Source organism: Pseudoliparis swirei, chromosome 9, assembly GCF_029220125.1.
Source record: "Pseudoliparis swirei isolate HS2019 ecotype Mariana Trench chromosome 9, NWPU_hadal_v1, whole genome shotgun sequence".
In the NCBI taxonomy this organism is placed as follows: Eukaryota; Metazoa; Chordata; class Actinopteri; order Perciformes; family Liparidae; genus Pseudoliparis; species Pseudoliparis swirei.
The window spans coordinates 15790067-15817700 of NC_079396.1; the positions used below are offsets into that span (position 1 = coordinate 15790067).

Below are 27634 nucleotides of genomic sequence, written 5' to 3' on the forward strand. Positions count from 1 at the left end.
TGTGATATAGAAACAACATAACTCATGTGTCCATGTATGTGTGTGTGTGTGTGTGGGTGTATGTGTGTGTGTGTTACCTTGAGGTGAGGCGGCGTCTCTGTTCTGCTTGGGGCTGGAGGGGGAGGGCGGTTCAGCAGCGGTCAGAGGGCTGTTCTCATTGGTCAGCTCTACGCCACTGTCGTTCTCTGATAGACCTTTAGCTGGAGGCATGTCTCCGTTCACAGGCGCCTGAGGACAGACAGGTGGAAGGTGACTCATAGTCTTAAGCCTGATTGACTCTTACTGAAAAGCAGCTCAGCTTATTAGATGTATTGATTCACTGACTGAAGTGGGAACATCACGTTTGTTAGCCTAGCTAGATCTCATTCATTCACATTGCTCATTTTTATAAAAGTTGCCATTAAAATAACAAAAATGACAATGGGACACTTGCAATACAATAATATTTAATTTAAACATTAAAGTTGTTTTTTGTTGATTTGGATATCTTCATTAATTGTTCATCCGTGGAAAACATTTCTCATGTCCCCTTCGTCTCTGATGATATCGCTTCCGACCACTCTCGCTCTCTTTGCCAGTGGCTCGGTGTTGGAAGAGCCTTCTCCAGCGAGGATATTGCTCCAACGCTGTCTTTCATTTAGATTTGGGTTTTTACAATGCCAACAAAAACATTGTTTGCAGACGTGAACGCACTGTCCTTCATCAGACACCAGCGCCGACTCAATGGTGGATCATTGATGTACCTGTTCAGTCCCGAACGCAGGCAGGCGTAACTGCTGACCCCGTTTGGTCTCTCTTTCCATTGCGCACAGTGCCATAGAAATCCTGCAGTATTTCATGAATACCTTCTCTGGTTCTGGTCTTCAGGTCTAGTTACTGGTTTCTCTTCGCACCAGTTGGTGAAGCAGTTCATTGCCCACTTCGTTTGGCTGACAGTGTTTTTTTCGTTGCACAACATTTCTGCAACTAACGATTATTTTGATAATCGATTAATCGGTTGATTATTTTATCGATTAATCGATTAATCGATTAATCGGATACAAAAACAAAAAAACTTTAATTTTCAACCCTTTATTCAAAGTCATGGAAAATCTGGAAAAGTCATGGAATTTTTAAATGGCTATTAGCAGGCCTAGAAAAGTAATTGAAAAAAATAAAATCCCAAAATATTTGGAAAAGTAATGCAAATTTGTTTTATTCAAATGTTAATTTACACGGAATATATACGGTATGCTTTGGAATTATCATTGTTATTTTAAATACTACATCTTCTCACTTTGTCACATATAGACAGAGTTTTCACAAAATGTTTAATCATGGAAATTTGGTTTAAAGTCCTGGAAAGGTCCTGGAGATCCACTGATCACCATGGTGATGAACCTGTTCACTGGTCAGCATGTGGATGAACCGTCACAAACAGACTGACAGCTTTCCTCTCCTGAGCAGTGGTCCCCATGTGGCCCCCTGAACAATATCAGAGACGCGTTACGATTTATTATTTTTTTCACCTGGCCCGCTGCCGTTGAGATTGCAGTGAGACGCGGAAAAAATGTGAAGTGGTGCTCTTCGCAATAAACCATCTTTGATGGAACGTGTCGCGTCTCGGCCAATCAGCGTTCAGATGTCGACAGTGTTTGGGAAGTTAGGTTAGCTTGAATGTTAGTCCGCTACATCTGCTGCTGTCACGCTGCACGGTGTAGCGATGCTAACAAAGTACCCGTACGTTAAACACGATGTGATTTAGCATATTTTTAGTATCGATACTTCATTAAAAGAGCGATCAGAGCGCACGCGCTGCTCCGCTCCGTTAAATGTTGTCTGCACGCGCAGCGCAGCGGTCACAGCGACGTCGCTTATCTCCGTGGAAAAATATTTTCCACTATCCGCCACAGAATAAATAACCACGTTTTCTACGTTATACTCTTGTGGAAATGCCACACACGTCGTGACATGTAGCGCCCTGGTGTCTGGGGTCATAACGTCACCCGGAGGCGCACTCAGCTCCGTGAATGTCTCCGACTACGTGAATGACTTCCGCATCCAGCGCCACGTGAGCAGCAGCAGCCAATTAGATTCATCAACAGAGGAGCAGCTCAGCGCTGATTGGCTCTCACAACGCAGCGTTCCGTCTCTCATCTCTCTCCGCTCCGCTCTTGTTTCTCCTGCACCGCTCTTCGCTCAACTAAACTTTTTTTTATACTCCGCGACTTATTGAGGGCCGTAATAATCGCGCGACACAACGAATCGAGAATGAAATTCGTTGCCAACTATTTTAATAATCGATTCGTTGTTGCAGCCCTAGTTAGAACTACATCTGACACGATGTTCAAGCTACGTCTTGTGAGCAGCACCAAAAGCGCTGACATCTTTACTTTTATAAAATAGATTAAAACGAAGCAGCTGCTGATAGGACACATTATTTAAGCCCTAAAGCTCTGGGGAAAGAATGTCTTTTGAGACATTGATCCGAACCCTCCCTTTCCCTTGGGGCGTTGTTTACATAAAGGAAACACATTCTTGCTCTGCCCTGACAGAAGTCACAGAAAAAGTTGTGAAAATCAAACACAAACGCTGCAATGTTGCCAATATATTTTTGATAATTGACATGCCAGAGACTATCAGGCGTGCCCGCATGTCAACCTGAGGTTAACCATCTGACTCAACTCAAACACTGCAGCGACCGCAGAAGAATAACACAGCCAATGAGGGATCACTGGCTGTAGGCACCAGTGACTTGTTGGTTTAGAGAGAAAGAGAGAAAGAGCACAGGTGGCCTGAAGGTGAGGAGAAAAGCTCTTTGTTGCTGTTTTTCTCTGCATCACATTCTCTCTCACCTCGACAGCGGTGAGTTTAGCTCTTGTTTGGACTTCCGCTTGATACACTTAGAAATACAGATTACAGCTAATCCCCACTCTAACAGCGAGGAGGATTTAGACACACGTGTTTATATATGTGTATGTGTGTGTGCTTCTGTACCAAGGTGTGAAAGAGAAGACTCCGAATGTACTGGAAACAAAACAGCTAAATTAACACATTTTATCTTTCAGGTTGGAAACTATTGTTAACTTTCTGGACCCCAAAACCCGCTGGTGGTTTTGGAAAACATGTGTTCTGTAAACGAATCAAGATTACTACAACATTAGACATCGAGTAGCCTAAAAAAATATTGTTGGAAGAAGACAAGACAATATGGAGGCTGCAAAAATGTACATAGTTCAAAATGTATTGCCTCAATAATTTCCAATATTGGTAATAATTATGGGCACTTCAAGAAATATTGGATAGATTGTTTCTCAACTTTTGTCAAATAAATCACCAAATAAATTAATCTTGAGTTTCTTCTTTTCTTATGATTTGTGCCATAAGTGCAGAAAAGACATGTTTGAGTTCTCTCCTTCTAGCCATGCTCGTGCTGTTTCCGTAGAGTTGCAGGACTTATATCGTCCAGACAAACAAGGCAACAGTGAGTAGATGCAGTGCATAGCTGCTTTTTTATAAGTCGAATGGTTTTTACCACTAGGGTGTTCGTATTCGCTGCTTGTACGCTTTGACATTAACACAAAACATTTCTTTACCGGAAAAAAGTAAGGACTTGTACCAGACAAACATTATTTTTTATCTCACAGAACTCTGTCCCAGTGACGTGAACTCTGCTAAAACCTCAATGCTTAGGCTTGTTATATCTAAAATAACATATATTAGATAAATAAGATAATAAATTAATATAAAATTATAACAGCATTCAAAATATGTATCCTTTAAATAATATGTTAGCTAGCATTGTTATATGCTGCAAAAAAACACTTAAACTAACAAATTAAATATAAGTAAACTGAAGTGAATATGTGGTCAGGGCACACAACGTAGCAGCCTAATGCTGGTAAAATATGAAAGTGTCTGTTAATTTTGATTCTCTCACCAGCCAAAAAAACAAACAAAAACATGATAACATATAAACATTCCATAGCCATATGGACGGTGCCAACGGATTATTCTGTGGGCGGTTACGTTAAACTGTAGGTTACATTTGTAACTGTAAACTGTAAAAAACAATAAATATCAAACATTTGATGTATGCATGTACACTTTTAGTTGTATACACAATGAGTCGTGATTGTTAAACGTTGTAAAACATTGTAAAACAGGGAATGCATGTGTTGTGTGGTTGCGATGCCAAATCTCCCTTGTAATAAAAGAACCCAGTGAACCTGTTCATAAAGTGTGTGCTCCAGATGGTTGAGAGTGAGAACCACTGGCATGAACCAGAGGAGGAAGATAGACTGACACACAGAGAAAGGGAAAAGGTCAGCAGGGTCAACAAAAACATTCTGAATAAATAATTCAGAACATGAACATGAAAAGAAAAACATTAAAAACCTTGAGGGAGGAGCAAGTCTTGTCTGTGTTCTGAAGGTGAAGGGAGGTGAGGAGTGACTGCAGAGCGAGGAACGAGTGATGAAAGAAGGTCGAGCAGCACTTCAGGCTGAGAAGGAAGACAATTATACAGACTGGAGCTGCAGTGTCCAAGTCTATTGATTGATGGAGCTCACAATGTTTTATTTTGGTAAGTGATTTAAATTTGTAGAAAAAAGGAACAATTCCAGTGAAAATCGCTGCAGTCTGTGTGTTGCTTTCAGCCCATTCATTAATTCAGATCTAATTGAGGCAGCTTTTCAGCGTATACAAGAGTTTCTGAGCTTTAAATCTGAAAAATGTTGACTGGACATTGTTGAATCTAAAATGGGACTAATGTAAACTGACCTTGATGACCTCTCTACTATTGAGTGGATGAAAGATTGCAGCTGGAGGAGAATGGGAGTCCCTGCAGCACAGCTGTACGTTAGTGGCCTCGGCTACCACACTCCTCTTACTTTGACAAACACTTTGAAACACATTATTTCAGGGGAGACCTTGGGGCTCAATTTAGCAGCTTCTTGCTTCTCAGTTATACAGTTACACTTGGCAGTTGCCCAGTCGGGACTTCTCTTCTTTACAGAAAAATGCCTCCGCAGGACAACTTGGGACAGCAAACTTCCACGAAACTTGAACATGCGTGCGTCTACCTTCATTTGTAACTTTTCCATCCAGCTTAAAAATAATCAACAAAAGATGTGATGACATCATCAATAGTTGCTTAACGTATGAGCTGATAGTAAGTTATATTTCTAGATCTTCACATTTAACATTTTGCCCGACACAACATTCAATGTTGATTGGTTTGGGGATTTCTCTTTGTGACTGTTTCAAATTAGTTCTAGGGCATAGCCCCTTGAGGACATTTAATCCAACCAATGACAATCCAGTGGAAGTGGGTACTCCACAGCTGCAGCAGCAAGAAAGACAAAACACAGAGAGAGTGAACCTCCACAGAAGCGGAGCTCTTCATTGTCGGCTCCATGTAGAACGGAGCGATGTTTTGACTCATACTGTCACAGAGTGATTACTCAAGCATGCTGTGAAACATTACTTTATAGAATGCAAGTCTCTGCCCTAACTTTAAATTATACATTTGGCAATAGTGAATCACCGATTGCAAATGTTTTTCCAATTACAAAAGTCTGACCTGATGATTCCTATTTTTGCAGAAGAACTAAAACTGTCTCCAATCTCCCTCCCTAGTCTCCCCCTTGTCTGATGTATTTATCTGTTTATATGTACACTCTCCCAAAAATGTTCAATGTTATCTAATTTGAAAGACTGGATGGTATATATTGAATACTACACCTGTGCTGATGTATACTTTGTCAATTAAGATACTGTCCAAAAACAAAAATAAAAAATTATAAAAATAAAAAAATGTTTTGTAAAAGAGTCTCCAGATTCACCTTTTTTCATCACGGAACATCACGAAAAACAAGTTCAACCGTTCCAAAGTCAGTGTCATCTGCCTGTCAAGCTTTCTAAACGTTATCCTTTTTTCGATACAAAAACACAATTCCAATGATTACAAAATAAAAGAATGTAAAACTTTAAGTTTTGTTTTGACATTAAGTTTTTTGTTCAGTCCAAACAAATGATCATGTAACATACAAATATGACAGTAGAATCGATATTTTCTTCCAACTCGGCAAGAAAGCAGAGAAACATTTGCCGAAATGTCAAACTGTTCCTTTAAATGCGCCAACATTGTAGCTCATGTGAAAGAAGAACAACGGCTTTAACACATTTCTAAAAAGTTCTGAGGAACTCGATCCGTTTCTCTGTCATTTAGTGATTATCAAGGAACTGTAGCAAGTATTTCGCACATACAGCTTTATTTGGTTTGCTTCAACCAGGTCTGCTTCTGTCAAAGATGAGGGGGGGGGGGGGGTCTTCTGTATATACACAGAGAAAAGAAGCAGAGTCGGCAGCTTTGTTGCTACTTCTTGGAGAGTAAAAAAGATTCATAAAACGTGACCGAAACATGCAAAGATGAGTTTGTTTCAGGAAATCTTTGGGTCACAAGTTGTCTTCAAATCCCCTGTCTTTGAAGAACGTATCCTCTCCTCTCCTTTCTCTGGGTGAGAGCGACAGTTAAATCAGAGTTGTGTAAAATGGTTAACTGCTCATTCCACATCCTCGAGTTCAATGGGATTTGATGTGGGCCAGGTGGCTGTGTGACTTTTATTATCATCATTATCCTCCATTAACCTACCGTCCTGGGTATCCATTGGCTGCTGACAGACATGAACATGTCCAATGAAGCATTAAAGTACCACGAATTACCTCCTCCCCCTCTCTGCCTCCCTCTTTTCTCTCTTTTTTTGTATAAATACTGTAATTTCAACTTTTACTACGACTACAGAGTCAAGAGTTAGGAACATGTGTCTCGTGCATCCTGCACGCTTCATGGCTCTGTGTGTGTTTGATATGTTAAGTCTTGAATTGTGCAGATTTTACCAACCTACGTCACACACACACACATTCCACAGCGAGCAGCAGACTGCCCTGCGGCGCTGCGACGACAGGTTGCAAAACACCTTAGCGAGGCCTAAATGATCAGAAACGGCCCACCCCTAACATTTGGATAGGACTGCGACAGTTATGGCTCTGAGTGTCATCTTTTGTTGACAAAGAAAAACGTTACACTCTTTTTACGTTTTTTTTGTCTGTGATGCTGTAAACCTCTTCAACAATGCAAGCTTGCAAAATTGAGAGTGGAATGAAGCCCAGCATCTCACGTCCTCCTCAATACCTCCGGCCTGTTACACATCTCCAAGATGCACAAAATGTACCTTTCTCTCTTTTTTTTCTACAATGAAATTAGTGCAGAAGTTTATTTGTCTGAAAGGGACAGTTAACCTTAAAATAAAAGTGTGTTGGCTCTAGAAATGTCCGCTTTCTCTCCAATATGATAATTATAATGTGACTGTGAGGCATTCTCGAAACGCCAACATAATTTTTTTAAAACTCAACAGCAACATCACTTTCTAGAAATCATGATCATCCACAGACCTCGTTGTGAGCAGTTTCATGTAGGAAATAGTTTCTTTCTACTGAAAGTGTGCATCTACTCGTGCCTGCAGTCCTAGCTAGTAGGTGGTGCTCGGAGAGCTGGCAGTGGAGTTTAGATGCACGCTTCCTTCCTAGGGACAGGGGAGACATTGGTTTATAGAAGCGAGCAGGTAAAGTTTTTTGGCGACAAAGCTGCCTCCATACTCATCACTTGCCTCTAGATCAGTTTATAGCAAAACATGAATTGCAATAGCCGTGTTGCAACCAGGAGAGAGCAGTCACTTTGTATATTTTAACACTAAGAGTAGAATTTATTAGCTTGGCACTTACAGTAAATGTAAAGTGTAAGACCTAAATCCATCAGCAAGACACTTGATATCCATAATCATTGTTTTTCAGCCTAAAGAAGAGGTTTGGAGTTTCGCTAATCTTTTAGGATTTTTTCGCCATGTTCAAAGAAATGAGCCGCCTGATGTAAATCTGTCTAAACTTGAAGTGAATACCTACAGTCCTCCTATCAATTGTGTGAAGATGTGGCGCTAAACCGGTTAAGACAGACAAGAGAGATTAAGGTTGTGATGGTTAGAACAAAAGAGAACAGATGGAGAGAAAAGAGTGAAGGAAAGAAAAGGAGGGCAGATGGCGGAGAGAAGGAAGTGTATTCTCAGACGGAGTGATATATGAGACGCAAAAAGAGGAACCAGCGGTAACGTACGACAGGGCCTCATTACGTGTATGTGTGTCGTTGTAAGTAAGTGTGGACACAAGTTACGAAAGTATGAGGTGAAAGTGTGTGTGTGTGTGTGTTGTGTGTGTGTGTGTGTGTTGAGTGGGCACATGTCAAACAGGGGGTAAAGGTGTTTGTACAGATTGCAAAATTTTCTGTTTTGCTGCCTTCAAATGGAACTTGTGAGCTTGTGGTCACAAAATGGAAAGTGGTGCACACGATACGCTCGGCGTTTAAGCGTGCCGGCAATGTAAAGCAGGAAATGCAATGTGGCATAATTAAGATTATACTAGATAATAATTCACCGAAATAAGCCTTTTTCAGCCACAATTTCAGAATGTCTTCCTAGGGGTGTCACCTGACTGGGTTTTATGTGTGTCGATAACAGCCTAAAATCTGAATCAGAAAATAATCCCCCAATATGGCGCTGTGGGGGCTCATGCAACACAGTCTTTGCTCCCAGATCTATCAAGCACTCATAATTTCATATTTAATTTGATAAGACTTTGTCTGCATCGCTAATAACTAATGGCCGAACAGTTACATTGTGATGCGTTCAGGTTCGGTTCAGTGAAGATTAGTATTGGGCGAACGGAAATGTTTACATTATAATGTTTTCAAATGTAATTTCCTAAAATGTAATGTGGGTGAGAAACTTGAATCCAGTTGTTTGAAGGACATAAATAGATATTACAGACGGAATTATGACCTGTTTATACTTTAAGCATTTTATAATACACGATGAAACCTACTAATGACGACTTTAATCATGAAAAACTATCTCATAAATATTTACTTATCATTTGAATTGTCTTTTTATAAAGAAAAAAACAAACACTATAAATTACTAAGACAAGGTAAGATGATAATATTTAGAATTTATGAATGTTTTTTATAATATTTTGGAACGTTGGCAAAACAAATACAAATCTCGAGCCTTGTAGTCCGACTGCAATAATCAAATCAACAAAGAGATCTGTATCTGACACTGTGGATCATCAAAAAACGTGGATCTCTAAAAGTTATATTTGCTCCTGTTGTGCTGATCTGATCTGTGGTCTGATCCGTGACCCCGAACCGAACCGTGAGTTTTATGATCCGTTGCACCGCTACAATAGATGAACGAGCCTGGACTGACTAAGCTCCCATGGACTCCACCATTCCTGATGTCAGCCAACACGTCTATCGAAAACTGAGCTTTCAGAAAATGTCCCTTACAGGGTTATGAATCTGACAAGAGGGGGGCGTTCATACGTGTGTGTGTGTGTGTGTCTGTGTGTGTGTGTGGGTGCGTGAACCCCTATAGTCCTCAATCCTTCCATTCATTCTTTTTCTTGTCTCCTTGTTTCTTTCCTCCCTCCCTCCTTTACTTCCTCCATCCTTCTATCTATACCACATATCCTCTTTGCATAGATGCAGCTGTGGTGTGTGTGTGTGTGTTTGTGTGTGTATGTGTGTTTTACATGCACACACCATCACAGCCATCACATCTCAATTAGGCGCATATAACATGCTGGCACTCTGGTCCGGGCATCTGCCTTGGCATCGACACACACACTCCTCTAAAACAGCTGGCTCAGAGAAAAGTTCAGGGAGTGTGTTTGTGTGTGTGTGTGTGTGTGTGTGTGTGTGTGTGTGTGCATGTCTACGTGGGTGTTAATGCAAGGGACTGTGGCTTTTGTAAACAGCTTTAACTTCCTTTTTACATATTCACAATGGAAAGAGTACACTGGTACCTCTCATGGCTGTATCCTGTTTGTGTGTGTGTGTGTGTGTGTGTGTGTGTTTGTGGCTCACGGTGGCTGTCATGTTGTTGCTATTATCCATGATATCGGCAGAGTATTTGTTGGAAGGCATCACTGTTGTGGTTGACTGGCCCAGACGCTGAGATGAATCCTTTTCATACCTGAACAAGACACAAGGGAACAGTCAGAAAGAACTAATGACCTGCTGTTGTGGATCACCAGGTCCATATTCAGAGTTTATATGAATCCTCTTCTGTCAGACCACAACCTCATAACCAGATTGATCATCTTGTTGACAGTGCCATCATCAACAGTCAATATCACAACATCGTCTTTAAATGTTTGTATGCTTCTCTGTTGCTCTTTTTTGAAAATCACTGGTCAGCTTTTGTGCTTGCAATGAAAATCTGAGAGCTTTCATATAAATCTATTCAGAATAGTCTCAATGGGATTAATTAAATAAAAAAACAAAAAATGTAACCGAATATATACAACGGAACAGTATTTACATTAAATTATCTCTCTAATCTCCAGTAATTAATGAAGAAAAATACAGCTGTGTGAAAGAGGACAAGGACTGAGAAAAGAGAAAGACTGGAGAGGAGAGGGTGACGCTGGCTCTCCATGAGTGAGTAAGAGCAGACCTGACATGCCCATACAATCCTGAGGTAAACCGATACACAAGCCCGTCTGTGTGTGTGTGTATCTGTGTGTGTGTATGTGTGAAGGAGTGAGAAAAAAAAGTGACAGTGTGCATTTATACATGAATTATGTATGCAAAACAATACATTATCCGCAGCTTTCGTGCTGCCGTACATGAATGCATATTTTAATGTGGATGCGAATGTGTGTGTATGTGTGTGTGTATGTGTGCATGTTTCAGTTAAAATTTCAAAGTGACATGTCTTTGTCAAACAAGCCTGGACAGAGAGACTTGCAGATCTCGGGCAGCATGTCATTTTTAGTTTTACTCACCTTATTTTTTCAGTTTACAGACTCAAAAATGACCCGAATGAAATCAATACCTCCGGGTCGGAGTCTACAAAAACTGAAATGTTATTTTGGACACTTTTCTACACTAAATCAAATAAAAATAAGTAGTTGCAGTCCTAAATACAAACTCAAAACATTCAGCATTAAAAATGTCAACCACTGACTATATTCAACAGAAGGCACTAAACAATGCTCGGTTACCTCTTCATGGCATGTCTGGACAGGACAGGAGGAGTGATTACCACCTCAGGCAGCTGAGGAAATTTAAAGTTTCCCAGAGGATCCTTCAGTCCTTCTACTCTGGAGCTGTAGAGAGCGTCCTGACAGGAAGCATCACAGCCTGGTTTGGCAACTGCTCCGCTCAGGACAGGAAGGCTCTGCAGAGAGTAGTGTCTGGCTGAACGCACTATTGGAACTACACTCCCCACCCTGCAGGACTTGTACACCAGGAGGTGCAGAACCAGAGCCGGCAGGATCATGAAGGATCCTCACCACCCCAACAACAGACTGTTTCAGCTGCTGCGGTCAGGCAGGCGCCTCCGTAGTCACGCTGCAAGAACAGAGAGACTGAGACGGAGTTTCTTTCCTCAGGCCATCAGGATTGTGAACTCCGACCTCACCAGGACCCACATAGACCCACACAACTGCCCTCTTACACACACACACACACACACACACTGTAAATATTGTGGTTTTTTTATTGTAAATAGTGTGTACTTGTTGCCCTTGCACATTCCTGCTGAGCATTGCCACTTTCATTTCACTGCACACCCTGTGTGTGTATGTGACAAATAAAACATCTTGAATCTTGAATCTTGAATCTTGAATTAATGCAACAGGAAGTCTTGTTGCTGTGTGCAGAGGTCGGTGCCCTCTGACTGACACTAACCGTCGCTGACATTAACGGACTTACTATTTAATAATCTGAGATCAGGGACTCTCCCTTCACACGGCTGCAGAGAGGTGAAGAAGTTCATTACTCAAACACGATGTCAATGCTCACTCCTTCTGCCCCTGCCTTTGACCTTTGACCTACACACAACAAACAGCACACCAAACAGGTGCCTCATTTAGGGCTGGATCTTGTTTTTTGCATTTGAACCCTGCTGGCTATTTAAGAAGAATGTAAGATTAAGGCACTTCCACATTGAACTCACTTTTCAAAAACTAGTTGCTACTTGTTTTTATATAAGTGCAGCATGTTTTGCATGATGTGTCTTTATTGTGTCTACGTATTTAATTAATTATTAATCCTACATTTTTTTTTCATCCATAAAGAGTTGGTGATGGGATTCTCTAGACACAATACATATGAATATTGCGACATATACTGTAATAGAGGAATGTATTTACATTTTAGGCACTGCAGTAACTTTAGATTGCTGTGCTATGAATGGATCCATAGTTCTACCTAAAACCATAAATGTTAAATTACAAAAAGTAAATAAAATACACCCAATCCTATACTGTATGTATAATTGAATGCTGAATGCTTTAGCCATCTTAAGACCTTGCAGCGTTATTGTTAACTGAATGTGGTTGTTTTCCCTTCTTGCTCATCCAATTAGTTTTTTGCTTGAAAATGACAATGAAGTAACAATGTGTGTGTCAATACTGCTCTGATTTTTTATATTCAAGTGTTCATTACTGTATCTTTGCAGAAAAATGTTTCAGCTTTTAGAAACATAGAAGTGAGTCGGAATTAGAATAGCTGAGGAAAGACTGAGGGCAGAGAGGAGTGAGGGGCCCAGGAAAAGGGGACAAAAAGTTCAAGGGGGGCGGGGCTTCCCAACTTTGATGTGAAGCCCCGCTTCACATCAAAGTTGGGTCTGGTGGCGAGAGATTAGGGACCGCATTGCAAGAGGGGATTGTTCACTCCCCAAAGGGTGTTCTCCTCAGGGTCTCTCTCTGGGGGCTACATTCCTTGTCTGTCATGTACTTTATGGCCCCTTTAGGCTCAGATCCAGTCCTACTTTGTTGCCTACAGTATACCATCCATTCAGGGGAGGAAATGTACATATTTTTTAGAGGGCAATTTTTGTCCCCACTGACTGAAATCTAGGGGCATTTAAAAATAAATTGGGGGCACTTTTTGAAACTTTGTTCAAAAATAATGAATATACTTATTTAGCCTTACAGTATATGAGCAATTGTCACAAAAAATGGCAATAATAAGACTATTAGGCAGTATTTATTACATTTTTTAAACCACTATAAACAATTCTAACTTATTTCTGAGTTTTTTTATAATTCTAAATTATATTTATTGATTTTTTTTGTGTGTGTACAGTACAATACAGATAGGACAGACAAAACAAAGAACAAAAACAAAACGCTATTAAATTATCATAATTATTATCGAAATTATGGGGGCATTTTTTGCCCCTCTCCTCGTGATATCGGGGACAAAATAATATTTCTTAGGGGCAGTTTTGCCCTTTGCCCTCGTGTATTTCCGACACTGCATCCATTCACTCAACAGCCTGGATCAGAAGCACCCATTTTGAATTGCAACACCAAAACCATGAAATAGATAGATGGAAATTTGTCGAGTCAGTAGCAGCAACACACAAGAATAAAAAAACAAAACACAAAATATAAGAAGGGTTAGGGTGATCTGGCAAGAGGTGAACTGTTGGAATGTTCTCCTGTATCTCTCCTTGTGGCAGCGGAGCGTGAGGAGATCTGGAGAAAGTACTCCTCTGTCCCTGTAGGAGGTGGTGTTGTCCAATATGGACACCAGTTTCTTCAACGACACCGGCTCGGCGTGCTCCCCAGCAGACAATGGCAAAGTGCAGCACACTGGCGACAACCGACTGGTAGAATAACTCCAGCATCTTGCTGCACACGTTGAAGGATCGCTTTCTCAGGAAAAGTCTTGTACACAGCGTTGATGTTGGCCTTCCAGTTCAGTCGGCTGTCGATGGAGACGCCAGGGTACTTAATCTCCACCATGTCCACGTCCACTCCCAGGACACTCAGAGGTGTCCACCATCTCTCTTGTCTTCACCACTGCCCTGTACTCCTCCTTGTTGTACTGGAAGTCACTGGTGTACAGGGTGAAGAGGAAGGGAGACAGAACAGTTCCCGTCCAACATCACTGACCACCGTTCCAGACAGCACGGCCCATTCTGACAAACTGTGGTCTGCCTGTGAGGTAGTCAGTGATCCAGGAGATGGTGGGCGCCGTCCACACGCGCAGCTTCTCACTCAGCAGCAGTGGCTGGATGGTGTTAAATGCACTGGAGAAGTCAAAGTGACTCTCACAGAGACATCGGTTCCATCCAGGTGCGTAGATGATGGCGCCGTCCACTCCCACATGAGGCTGGTAAGCAAATCAGCACCTTCATCACATGGGAGGTGAGGCGACGGTGGGTGTCGTTGAGGCCAGATGGTGCTGACTTCTTTGGGACAGGGACCAGGTTCCACAGCACGGGACTTCCCCAGCCTCAGGCTGAGGTTGAGCTGCAGGACACCAGACAGCTGGGTGGCGCAGGTCTTTAGGACCCTGGGGCTGATGCCATCAGGACCTTCAGCTCTGCGCTGGTGTAGTTTCTCCAGCTGTCTTCTCACCTGGTCAGTCGTTACAGAGAGGGTGGAGGAGCCCATTGTTATTGAGGGCTCGGTGGATGTGCAGCCCAGCAGGGGGACAGAGGGGGAGGTGTTTGGGAGGTGTGATGTGTGGAGGAGACAGGAGAGGGCTGTGAACTGAACCTATTGAAAAACAGTTCAGCCCACCTTGAAGCCAGTTATCTGCTTCATGCCAGACCACACCTCCCTTGTGTTGTTCAGCTGGAGTTTGGCCTCCAGCTTCCTCCTGTAGAGTCCCTCAGCTCATCCCTGTCTCCAGACCTGAAAGCAGCTTTCTTCATGTTCAGGTCCCTGGTGATCCAGGGCTTGTTGTTGAAGCAGCGCACAGTCCGTGATGGGATGGTGGTGTGTTCACAGAACTTGATGTATTCCGTGATGCAGTCGGTCATACTGTTGATGTCCTGAGACCACCTCCTCACAGTCCTGGTGGTCCAGAGGAACATACCTGGGTGTCAGCCGGACCAGGTCATGATCAGACCTGTTTATTGTTCCTAGTTGGGCAGTCTATGTATTGATGGAAGGTTGGCAGAGCTTTATCCAGTGTGGTGTGGTTAAAGTCACCAGTGATAGCCATGAATGCTCCAGGCTGATGATTCAGCAGAGCAGACACAGTGGAGTGGATGGTGTCCACAGCTTCCTCAGCGTCAGCTGATGGCGGCACGTACACGACAACCAAAATGGCGGACGCGGCCAACAGTTCACTACAAGATTATTTTTTAACATATTTCCTAACAATACCAAAGGATTCCCTTGTGTTAACAGACCTGACTCCTTCAGTACACTACAGCTAAAGCCAACGAAATGAGAAATATGGTAAGGAAGAGACCATGTTTAAGTGTATTGGGATGCATTGATCCGTATCGGAGCTGATACCGACCCTTTTAGGTGTTTTTAGTTCCACCCTCTCGTATTACTTCTGGTAAGCCGATGGCCAGAAACCAAAATGGTGACACACGAAACGGCACTCAAAGCTTTAAAAACGGTAGTTCATAAACCAGTGGGTGACCTAACTGTGACTATGTCCACTACTTCGATGCAGTCTATGGGAACTATTTATGTTTTCATTCATTGCTGACCTGCCTATATGTAAATTTAAAGATCTACTGGTTGATGCAAGTGCTTCTGCTGGGCAAACTGATCCTGAAAAGATCTCATTCAATTGTGACGGGGGACTAAATCCAGTTAATTGCCTTTCTCTCTACAGCTGACAGACAACATTGCCAAAGAGCTCCCCTATCTTGAATTTACTAAGCAGCTGACATCCATCCTTTAGAGGCCTGCTAGAAGTCCCCGATCATGCACCAGCCCTCCAAGTATACTATTGTTAGAGTCCCTGCACTATATACTTCCTCAAATGTCCTGCCCTTCCTTTAAAACTGTAAATGCCCCGCCTCCTTTGATGCTTGAAGATAAATCTGAGATCAATTGTGAATGTGAAAATGTGTGCTAAAGAGAAGCCATAGACGATCAATGTGACTAAAAAATCTGAAATGTTCCTAAAAATCACTTCTGATATTTCTAAGATAAATGAGTAATCAGAGGATCACACTCAGTGCGTTTACATAATGGTATAATTCGAATCTTGCTTTAGTCGGACTGCTATCTTTTGGGTCATCTGCTATTATCCCAATATACATGGCAGTGAGTAATTCAAATCATTGGCCGAAAGCATGTCATATCCGATACGATAGGTGGCACTGTTTTCATTACAACTCGTGGTGATACAGCCATTTCCGCTTGACCACTTCACCACTACCAACAACAACCAACAACAACCAACAACAACAACATCAACATTTCGAGAACGATGGCGAACAGAGAGCAAGGTTAAGCATAAATTCTGTCTGCTCTTCGGTCAGGAAATGTGTGGTGGCTCTTGTGTTCTCCATAGCGTTGTTTGTTTGTTTTCTGCCGGCCAGGCTCCCGGCAGTGACAACTTATCGTCTCTTTCGACTTCCGGGTCACGACATGGGAGGGAGGGAGGAGGGCGGCGGGATCTCAAGCATGCGCAAAGACGCAAAGTCCAGTTCCTAATCCAATTCACCGTTACATGCCGCGATAGTCGAATTATCAACCGGATCGGATCGAGTTATCCAGGGGTGTTAATCGGATCGTAGTCGGACCGCACATAGTCGAACAAAGGTGTTTACATGAAACGGATAATTCGATTTCAGTCCGACTAAGCCAGTTATTCGAATGCATGTAAACATGGTCAGTGTCAACCACATCTCAGCTCATCCAGACATTATTATAAGAATATGTCAGATCCCGTCCCCTTGATATAAATGCAAATTGAATCCCTTCAAGGCAAATCACAAACTGAATTGAGCTATTCAGACTATTAAGACTTTTCCTTTGATATAAGATGTTAGACCTTTGAAAGGCGATCCAAAGAATTTACAACACACACTTAATTTCTACGCCTTTAGTCATGGATGGTCCAGAAAAAGGGACATGAACTCCTTCCTGCAGTGAGGAAAGTATCAAAAGTATAGAATATTAACATTACACTAATAAAATAATTAAAATGTTAATAAGCCACATTATATTTTCTGTATTATTGAACCCCGCAGTGTTGTTCTATCGAACATTTCACTTGTTCCCTATACACAGTACATTCCCCAGTGTTAAAAATTCAGTGTCAAAGTATAGTAACTCTTTCAGAGTTATTTTAACATTAGCCAGAGTAAATAGGCCCCAGTGTTGGTGTAAATATTCCCCAGTGTTAAAAAGGCAGTGTTAACGTGAGTTGACTCTGTCAGAGTCATTACAACTAGAGCAAGAGTAAAACCTCCAGTGATGACAACTTCACTGTTACTCTGGTAAGCTCCGCCCCCTCCTTCTCCTTTCAAATTGAGTTTCATCACGCACGTTTTAATTCTGGAAAGGCTGCAGTAAATTTCTTTAGATTACTTTTTTATATAAAATGTTGATATTTCAGCAGAAGCATCATTTCAGAATAACTCTCTACTGTGTTCAATTTACACTCAAGCTGTTTTTGTGTCTTGAAATATCGAATTGAAGAGGGCTAACAGCTACACAGTAAAATAAAAAAAGAGTAGATTAACACTAAACCAGTAAACATATGTTCCCTATCTACAGAGTGTAAAAGAGCCACTGTGGGTCAGTGGTCAGTGGGTTAGGAGGTCCGTCTTTCAATCACAAGGTTGGCTGTTCAATCCCTGCCCTAGTCCATGTGTCCTTGAACGACCCTGAATTGCTCCCTGTTTCTGTGGTGTGTAAATTTAACATGATTGTAAGTCGCTTTGGATGAAAAAAATCAGCTAAATGTAATGTAATATAATTAACACTGAAAAGAGAGATAACATTTCAAAGTAAACACACTTTTAGTGTTATTTATAGTTGACACTCTGAATAGTGTTAATCAAAATGAACACTTAAAATAATAACTCTTCCCAGAGGTGCGTTAACTCTGAAATGTTAACACTATGTTCAGTGTTACTTTAACACTCTAAAGATAAGGGACCATATGTTTACTGGCTGGGTGGTAAAATGTACTCTTTAAGTGTTAAATTTACTGTGTACCAGTAAAAGCAAGTGTATAATTTGTTTCTGTTTTATATAATTGTAAATGTAATAACTTTGGGGTTGTGGCCTAGAAAACTTGACATTTAAAAACATCACTTGTGACTAGGGAATGTAATAGATGTTGGTTCCCACTACCCTCTGTCACTTTATACACTAAACGATTAATTGTAAATATATACGCGTGCGTGCGTGTGTGTGTGTCATAGCTAAGTGACGTCAATATCCCTCTGGATTAACTGTACCAGTCACTTTGTAATGACTCCTCCCCTCCACCTTCCACCGCGTGGCTTTCTTCTGCATTTCAAATGACTCCGGCATGAATGAGAATACTTAATATCTGCCTGATTATACATGTGTCCCTACCTGTCTAACAACAGCGGCAAGAAGTCCTGCTAATAAATCATCGAGGGGCAATAGAGCAATGGTTCGAGAAGAAGGAAGTTAATCCGGTAAACATTTGCCTTCAGAACATGTTCAAACACCAGAGCGCGTTAAAAAACAGGAAACACACACTGCAATTCCCATCGTGCAATGCTTCAGAGACATGTGACTAACCCAGGTGTAACGGATGTCCAGTTAACCCGGCCGCGACAGCACATGGGGTTCGTGTAGAATCACTATTCTGCACCAACACATGTAATAACAGCGCTATATTAAGAATATATTAAGCACGGCACTTCGCTTCGAACTCACCACTCAGGACCAGTAGCAACTTGAAATCATTGCAGAAATATAAACCATATCACAAAATAGATACAAGTGCTTTGAAGTTTAAAAAAGGGTAACATACACTCTATAATGGGAGGATACGCACTATTACTGAAACACGCGGTGCACTACAGATGCATTCAATGCCTCAAAGACCATGATAGGAATGTTGTAATAAATGCTTTATAAACGCAATACAACGGCACCACGAGCGTCGACAGGATCATGTTAAAGACATTTGAGCAGCTCTGTTTGGCAGCACATGGGCGACCAGACTAGGAGCGACAACGAGACGAAGGGGAAAGCACGCCATCTACAGCGAGCCGACCTGCACAAACAGCGTTTCTGCAAAACATGCCCTCCCGGGTGAGAAACTACTTACATAACCATCCACGCCTCACGTATCCACGGCTGTGAAATGACACGGAGGAGGTGTCGCTGTCCGTAGAGTCAAAGTTGTGGTAGAAGTGGGTTTTAAATCAACCACCATGAACTTGCAGCATAGTTCAGTTGTTGGTCGAGTCTTCTTGCATGAGTTGTTCACTCTTCTGAAGCATGCTGCTCTCTCTCTCTCTCTCTCTCTCTCTCTCTCTCTCTCTCTCTCTCTCTCTCTCTCTCTCTCTCTCTCTCTCTCTCTCTCTCTCTCTCTCTCTCGCTCTCTCTCTCTGCTATTCAAGTCGACCAGCGGGGAGGAGAGGTGACAGCTGATTGGCCGCTGAGAGTTTCCCCAGGTGAGAATGTCGACTCCCATTTTGTGTACCCGCAGTGAACAGGTTTTTTTGTTAACAACTCCACTTACCGACACTCAACGCTTCCTGTCTCCGTGTGTTCTCAGGGGAAGTCTCTAAGGAAATATGGTGAAGCGAAACGAACTGTTGCTGAACAGAAACTACACGGGCCATTTCAGATTTTAAATGATTTAATCAATTTAAATGGCTTTAATATTGCAGCTGCAAGCAGGAGCACATTACTATTATTACTTTATATTCCACTGTGTAGTTTAATCCATAATAATATATGATAATGTATTGTTTTATTTAAAGAATATTTAGTATTAACGATCTGAATCTGAAAAGGCACACAAGCTACATGCAGTGGTGTACAATGTACAATACTAGAAGATTAGTACACATGAAAATATAATAATTAAATAATAGTAAAAGTAACTCAAAATTGTACTGAAGTAAATGTACTTACTTAGTAATTACATTTGACTGGAGGAAAGCGATTGTCTGTCAAAGGAAGTGGTGAAAAGTAACTACAGACATATTCTCAACTGTACTTAAGTACTATTACGTAGGATCATGTCAGTCATAATTATGACTTACTATCTCATTATTTCGACTAACTATAATTATGACTTACGGGATCCTAATGTTTTCTTTCATAGTGGCAGAAACGGGCTTCCATAGCTACTGGACTACAATAGGTGGAGGAGAAGTATTCAAACACTAAAAGTAAGAATAGCCTGCAGTCTTCCTTTGACCAAGCAGTATTATCAACAGTACTGAAATAAACATGATCTACTATTCTTATACTCATAGTTTTAATTGATTCCTTACCGTGCATACCATATTTGTATGATGAATAAAATATCTTCATAATTTCTCTTGTAGTATTAGTTGTATTAGTAAATACAGAGCACTTAACCACGCATGCGCACGATTAAACCCGGAAGTGGAGAGGCAGAGCCGAGCCGCACTGAAGATTTTACAGAAAAAATGATGCTGCTTCACTTCACTAAAGAAGTTTTACCGGATTCTGTCAGCACGGACTTCCAGAACCTCAACAAACTCAACGAGCAGGTACATACATAAATGACTAGAGCGCATCCGTTCAGTGAACGTTAATGTTAGCTAACGCTAACTGAGTTGTTATTCTACACTCAGCACATTTCTGAGATTTCATTCTCCTTAGATCGTATTTGTAAATAGCTTTGATAGTTTGTGAGGCTTCAAGGATTAATAACAAAGGATGCATCGTTGTTAATTTGCAGGATTTATCTCGTTGTCCAGAGCTGTTGGTAAACACACCGGTTGATAGTTCTTGTGAATCATGTGACAGCAGACTGAGTCAGCGGTGGAAGAAATATTCCGATCATTTTCTTATAACAATGTGGTAATACCACGGTGTGAAAATACTCAGTTACAAGTTAAAGTCCTGCATTCCAAATGTTTCTTCAGTAAAAGTACAAAAGTATTAGCATCAAAATGTAGGCTGCTTAAAGTACCAGAAGTAAAAGTACTCATTATGCACGAGGGCCATTTCAAAATAACATATTTTATTTCTGGATTATAAATTGAGTGTGTTTATCACTTTTGTTATGTTGCACCTGGTAAAGGTTGAGGTACTCTGAATTACTTTATACTGCTGGTTAACTTAACCTCATAATACATAATGAATCAATAATCGAGATCTTCAAAGTAACTCATGTTATCAAATTAATATAGTTCATCAAAAAGTACAATATTTTCCTCTGATATATAGAGGAGGAGAGGTATATAAGATCATACAAAAATACAAGTACCTCAACATTTTACATTTCTTGAGTAAAAAAGTGGGATGATTCTGGGACTTTAACCATGCATTTTGCCTTATTTTATTTTCCTATGCACCTGTCTGAGCCAGGTGTGCATTACTCAGTAGAGGGAAATCAAACAATAGAGGGGCTTTCAGACTACATTTTTGGAACGAGTCAACAGTTTGTATATGCACAAACAAATGTTGAAGTCTTCCCAAAAAATAAATATCTGCATGAAATACACAATAAATACAATAATAAAAATTAGCACACAACCATGGACAGAATGTCCCCACGTGAGATTCTTGTTCATTGAACTCTGCATTTTCTCTTTAAGTAGCTGATCAAAGTGTATTTATTTTGTGCAGCAATTTCCTCGTCTGATTGAAATTCTGTTCCAGTTCCTGCTGGAGCCTAAAGAGGTGAGCATGCATGCACACTCACACAATGTTGATGTTAATGGGACTTTGTACTCTGTGATTAACTATGGTAACCGAACCGAGGTCAAACATTGCCTGTTCTATTGTGTGTGTGTGTGCAAATTAATGCATGTTTTTCTGCGTGTGCGTGTGTGAGATTAGACGGAGAGGTTCATGCAGCTGCTTGGTGAGTTTGCAGGGGAACATGGGATGAGTGCCGGTCCTCTGAAGAACCTGATGAAGAGTGTCCTCCTGGTGCCACAGGGTGGGAAACACACACACACATACGAACATAATAAATCCAGTTATTCACAGGTGTCACTCTGAGATTAAATGGAGATCATTTTATTTTCTGCCTGCCTCTATTTATTTCTTCTTCTGTTAGGGATAACCTACGTTACCTCGTATACATACACTACCGTTCAAAAGTTTGGGGTCACTTAGAAATGTCTTTATTTTTCAAAGAAAAGCACTGTTTTTTCAATAAAGATAACATTAATCAAAAATACACTCTATACATTGTTAATGTGGTAAATGACTATTCTAGGTGGAAGTGTCTGGTTCCTAATGAAATATCTCCATAGGTGTATAGAGGCCCATTTCCATCAACTATCACTCCAGTGTTCTAATGGTACATTGTGTTTGCTAATCGCCTTAGAAGACTAATGTCTGATTAGAAAACCCTTGTGCAATTATGTTGGCACAGCTGAAAACAGTTATGCTGGTGATATAAGCTATACAACTGGCCTTCCTTTGAGCTTCAAGTTTGAAGAACAAAATTAATACTTCAAATATTAATCATTATTTCTAACCTTGTCAATGTCTTGACTATATTTTCTATTCAATTTTCAATTCATTTGATAAATAAAAGTGAGTTTTCATGGAAGACACAAAATTGTCTGGATGACCCCAAACTTTTGAACGGTAGTGTACGTGGTTTAGACTGTGGCTCGTGGTGGAGCAGACCCGGCCTTCAATCAGAAGCTCGACAGCCAGCTCTGCTAGTGTTGATGTGCCCTTGGGCCAGGCAATTAATCCTACTTGCTTGTGTATGAATGGGTATGAATGTTAATTTGAGTGATGGGCAGGTTGCGTCTTGCATGGTAGCTCCTGTGGTCAGTGTATGAATGGATGTGAATGATGACACGCTGTGTTTAAGTGCTTTGAGTGGTCATGACTAGAAAAGCACCCGTACAAGTACGGATCATTTACCACGTTATCATTATGTCAAAACATCTCTTTCCGACAAGGAACTGAATCCCTTATCTGTATGCTCTCTTCAAAGTCACAAGACTTCTTTGACCTCGCACAACACAGGAGTTGCTGTTCTACCGCTGCCTTGATTGGTTAGTTAGTTAGTGTTATTGTGTAAATTTTGTGTTTGAAAGAGTTGGTTTGGATCCACCATAATCACACAATAACGCACAAAACTAACGCAATGAGGCAGCAGCAACTCTCGTGTTCTCTGACGTAGATTTTAATGTTATTGTCAAAAGAGTCTGGTAGGTGATCGACGGATTAAGGATAATTACCTCATCCAATTTACTTCAGAAAGTGCAAACCATCTCCATAGTCTGTGGTCCTTCTCCTGTCGGTCTCTGTGTGTCCTTTTTAATAATGTTCTCATTGTGAGAAAGCCGTCGGTTCGTGCAAGCTCGGGGATCATGAATTATCTCTGATGCCCAAATCTCTAGAGTCTAGATGTTGATATTTTAGATCTCTGGGACATTTTCTTCTCTCAAACTTGAGTAGAAGTCAAGTAATTAGTCAGTATCTGGACAAGACTTGGTATAAAGCCCAATCGACAACTTTTTATTGTTAGAAGTAGTAGTCGTAGTAGTCGTGGCAATAGAGTAGTAGTAGTGGTGGTGGTGGTAGTAGTCGTAGTAGGAATGTGGATTTTCCTTTTCTGTTAGTTGTCAAACTCTAAGTAATTAATTGTGCAACCAAGCCACCTATAGTATTATCTCTTTTTAAGACAATACATACATGAATGCAGCAGTTTAGAATTGGACCACGACACTCAACTTGATGCTAATGAATGTTCAGCTATAAGGTTACAGAAGAGTTTCTCTCTCATTGACGGTGAGTCTGTCTATTCTCTCCTCAGGCGCCTTAAGGAAAAACCTGACAGCTGAGCAGATCAAAGAAGACCTTGTGACATTAGGTATACGTCAGGATCCTTTATGGCAGGAGTCGCTCATAAGGAGGGGCAATTTTAAGCAGAAGTTAGATCAAGCCGCTGGATAGTGTCCTCATATGACGGCATGTTATGCATAATGCAGATGGACCTTAGCTCTCACAGCATTTCTACTCATTGTGAACATTTTACACAGGAAATCAAATGTGCTATATCTGTTGATCCCTCAGGTCTAAGTGAAGACAAGGCGGCTCACTTTTCACAGCAGGTAACTTTCACCTCTATTGGAAATCATAAGAAAATGGCTAAATAGTTATTTTGGATTTGTTTGGGGTAGTTATCCATCGTCCGTGTATATACCTGCAGTAGACGGCGGTCAGCACGCCCCCAGTTTGGAGAAACAGACAGATGTACCAGCATAGGAACAAATAAGTGTACTGCTGTGGGGGAAGCATCAAAATATATTTGAGCCTCCTGAAGAAATCTGTTCACGCCGATGCTCTATTTAGCATACAGTTCACTGCTTTACCTTTCCATCAGTTAGGCCTTTCTGACGATGTCCTGTAGCCGTTATATCCATCTATGCTCTCTTAAAGGCCACAGACTCCTTTGATGAAAAAAAAGCTTGTACTGTGTGACATTGGTAATGTCAAACTAACCCTTTAAAACACCACAGTGGCTCCAAAACACGAACTTATCGAGGCAGCGCTAGACCAGCAACTCCCACGTTCTGGGAGTGAGCAAAGATGTATATAAAGGCTTCAGTTCCTCATCGGACAGAGCTGACGGCAAGATGAAGCGGAGAACATATTCAAAATATAGCATACACATGATGTGATATTAATTTCAGGATCCCTTGAAATTCAGCATTTATAATCTAAAGATGATCCAGTACATGAATCGTTTAGAGTCAAATTAATCTTGTTGCCCCTCTGTTCTTTTAAAAGTCAATAAATGTCCTTCTTATCCAGATAGGATTTTATGAGCAGAGGAGTCTTTTTTTCTTGTATTTTGCAGTGGGGGGAGCACTATGCAGCGCTGTCGAGACTCGCTGTGGGACAGACTCTGATGGTCAACCAGCTGGTTGACATGGAGTGGAAGTTTGGAGGTAAAACGAGAACACCTCGTGGCCCTGCAGTTGTCTCTCCTCTCACACTTCCAGCAGATATTCATGAACACAGAAGCTGTAGTCCAACACCTATTAGCATAGCTTGTGCCCTGTAATTCTTTGTTCTGGCTCAAATGCTCAACGGTCTCTTATCAGGCATCATTGTTTATGCATACAACCTATTGACTTCTTAAGACTCGCAAGTAATAGTGATGCTAATACACTGAGCTGGGGAGTCATTGTTGAGCTGATCTTTATGTTAAAAGACGCAGCGCTCCAGTTAAAGAGGGGAGTGGATCGTGAGTGCCAGTTCATGCTGCACCCATCTGTAGTTGACTGCTATTATTGACATAGTAAACCGACTGTATTTCTGCTTGTCGCCAATGAGTCGGCTGGAAACAGTCGGGCATGTGTGGAGACTTGACAAGTCTGACAGCCAATACGTACCCTGCTTTTCTCACCGACTGCTCCTCAAACGGACCATCATTTGATACCCAACAGCTGCGAAATTACAGGACAATATGGGGGAGAATTAGGAAAGAACATGGAACTCAAATCCGTGGCCAAAAATTAGCAATATACTACCAAAACAACAACATGTATTGACATTTTTAATTCAGTTCTACATCCTCTGTATTTTTATTCTTTTAAAACATTTTTAAAAATAGCAATCAATAAACCCTTGGGTTGTCTTGTTTCCATGTAATTGTCAAGCTAACTTTAAGAAAAATTGATCACTCGATCTAAGTATTGTGTGTTTTCTGACCCTCACAGTGACTGTTGGCACCAGTGAAATACAGAAAGTGGGCAACATCTTTCTGCAGGTTTGAAAGATCTATACACACACACACACACTCTCTCTCTCACACACACTCTCTCTCTCTCTCTCTCTCACACACACACACACACACTCTCTCTCACACGCACACACACGCACACACACAGCTGTTTTGTTCAGTTCAGTTGAACCCAGTTTTCTTGTCCTCCTGCAGTTGAAGCTGGTGGTCAAAAAGGGGATTTCCACTGAAAACGTCTACATGGGTGAGCGACTGTGTGTCTTTACGAACAAAAGCAGCTCTGAAAAACGTCTGTTCACATAATATATTGTTTTGGCAATAACGTTTTGCCGGACTGGATCTCAATATGTCAAATCCAGATGAGTGAAGCAGCATGAATGGACATTTGAATGAAGACACGCACAGATGCATTGACGGCAACTGCTTCTACATTTATATACAGGGGGCAGAAGACCAAGTACAGCGGAGTTGTTGAAATATTTAAAACCATCTTGTGAGGTGAATCGGGTCGACAGGTTCCTTTTAACGATACCGACATTTAAACATGTGCTCAACACAAGCAGAACGTTTATCAGCGGCAGGAGTGCACCGTTTGCAGAATCAGTGAGCGAGAAAAGGCAGCTTGACCCAGATAATAATAATCTCTGAGGCGGCAGGGCTCACCACTACACCGTGCCGCCATCATGTTTACAGACCGGGCCACATTACAGTGTGTGCCAATAAATAAGGTGGGGAGAGAGAAAGCGGATGACTGGGAGCTTAAGAGGAGGTCAACATGGGATTTTTTTTTTGTGGCTTTGAACTGCACAAAAAAGTACTTTGTGGTAAATGTTCATCGCCTCGAGAAGTAAACCCAGCTGTTAGCTCAAATTGCCTAATTAGATTCAGTGGTCAATGCTTCGGTGATCTGTTTGATTCACAGCTGACAGATGTCTATCAATGTGAGGTGTCCTGTACAAATAGTTTTCCATCTTAATTCCTTTTAATTGTGGTATTCTATTCTATTCTGTTTATATATTCATTAATTGTGCATTTTCCATTTTAATGTAAAGCACTTTGTGTTACATTTATGTTAAGAATGGTGCTCTACATGTTTTAATCTATGTTGGAGATCACTGCTAATGTTAACCATTCAGAATTTATAGCAAGCAGGATGAAGCAGGTTTAAAATAGTTTGAAACCTTGTTGTTTAAACCAAAGTGTGATTTTAAACTATTTTTTGTCATGGAATAAAGTAGTACTCAGTCAGTGTTATCCACTGACTGTTTCCTGTTTTCTTGCCTCATCTCTTCCAGAATTGACGCTCCCACAGTTTTACAACTTCCTACATGAGATGGAGAGAGCCAAGGCCAGCATGGAGTGTTTCAGCTGAGAGTGTGTATGTGTGTGACTGTGTGTGTGTGTGTGTGTGTGTGTGTGTGTGTGTATGTGTGACTGTGTAAGAGAGAGACTGTTTGTTTGTGTGCAAGCCGGTTTGTGTTGGCTGTAAGTGCAGCGCAGTGTGTGAGTGTTATGTATTACATCATGCGTGTCTGTGTGTGACACTGACTGAAGCTGAACACATTGTATTTACTATCAGATATTTCTACTCGTCTAAACATGAATAAAAAAAGAAAACATTCACACTGAGATGTTCTTTCAACTTTGATTCATGTGTGACATTCCTGTCATGAGGTTTCTTGTGTTTGCAAAGGAAGTATCACAACTTATTGAATACTTAATTAAATACGCTTTATTATAACCATCTATCAAGATGTTTTTCTTGCTCCTCTTGAAGATCATTGAACATGACAGCAGACGTAATAGATGGAAGGTAGATTAAAAAAACAAAAACAGTGGTGAAGTACTAACACCACAATATGAAAATACGCCACTACAAGTAACAGTGATGTGCCATGGTGT

General features: G+C 41.1%; 2 protein-coding genes across 3 annotated transcripts in view; one reads left to right on the forward strand and one right to left on the reverse strand.

Moving 5' to 3' along the window:
* dnmt3bb.1 (DNA (cytosine-5-)-methyltransferase 3 beta, duplicate b.1) overlaps positions 1 to 19268 on the reverse strand; it is a 40289-nt gene extending 21021 nt beyond the window's left edge. Inside the window, exons 1-3 of one of the 2 annotated variants that reach the window (XM_056423457.1) lie at positions 19130 to 19268; positions 9959 to 10067; positions 78 to 228 (exon numbers count right to left, since the gene is read on the reverse strand). In XM_056423457.1, coding sequence (XP_056279432.1) covers positions 78 to 228; positions 9959 to 10067; positions 19130 to 19137 — 268 coding nt within the window. In that variant the 5' untranslated portion in view covers positions 19138 to 19268. Of the gene's footprint in view, positions 1 to 77; positions 229 to 9958; positions 10068 to 11100; positions 11260 to 19129 lie in introns of those variants that run through there. The other variant, XM_056423458.1, reaches the window with a different exon arrangement.
* Positions 19269 to 20387: 1119 nt separating this feature from the next.
* Positions 20388 to 27355, forward strand: commd7 (COMM domain containing 7). Its single transcript, XM_056423463.1, has 9 exons — positions 20388 to 20552; positions 21637 to 21690; positions 21850 to 21952; positions 23798 to 23854; positions 24058 to 24095; positions 24845 to 24935; positions 25710 to 25759; positions 25928 to 25976; positions 27028 to 27355. Exons 1-9 carry the CDS (start codon positions 20403 to 20405, stop codon positions 27102 to 27104), a joined length of 669 nt encoding a protein of 222 aa, XP_056279438.1. The 5' UTR covers positions 20388 to 20402; the 3' UTR covers positions 27105 to 27355.
* The last annotated feature ends 279 nt before the right edge of the window (positions 27356 to 27634 follow it).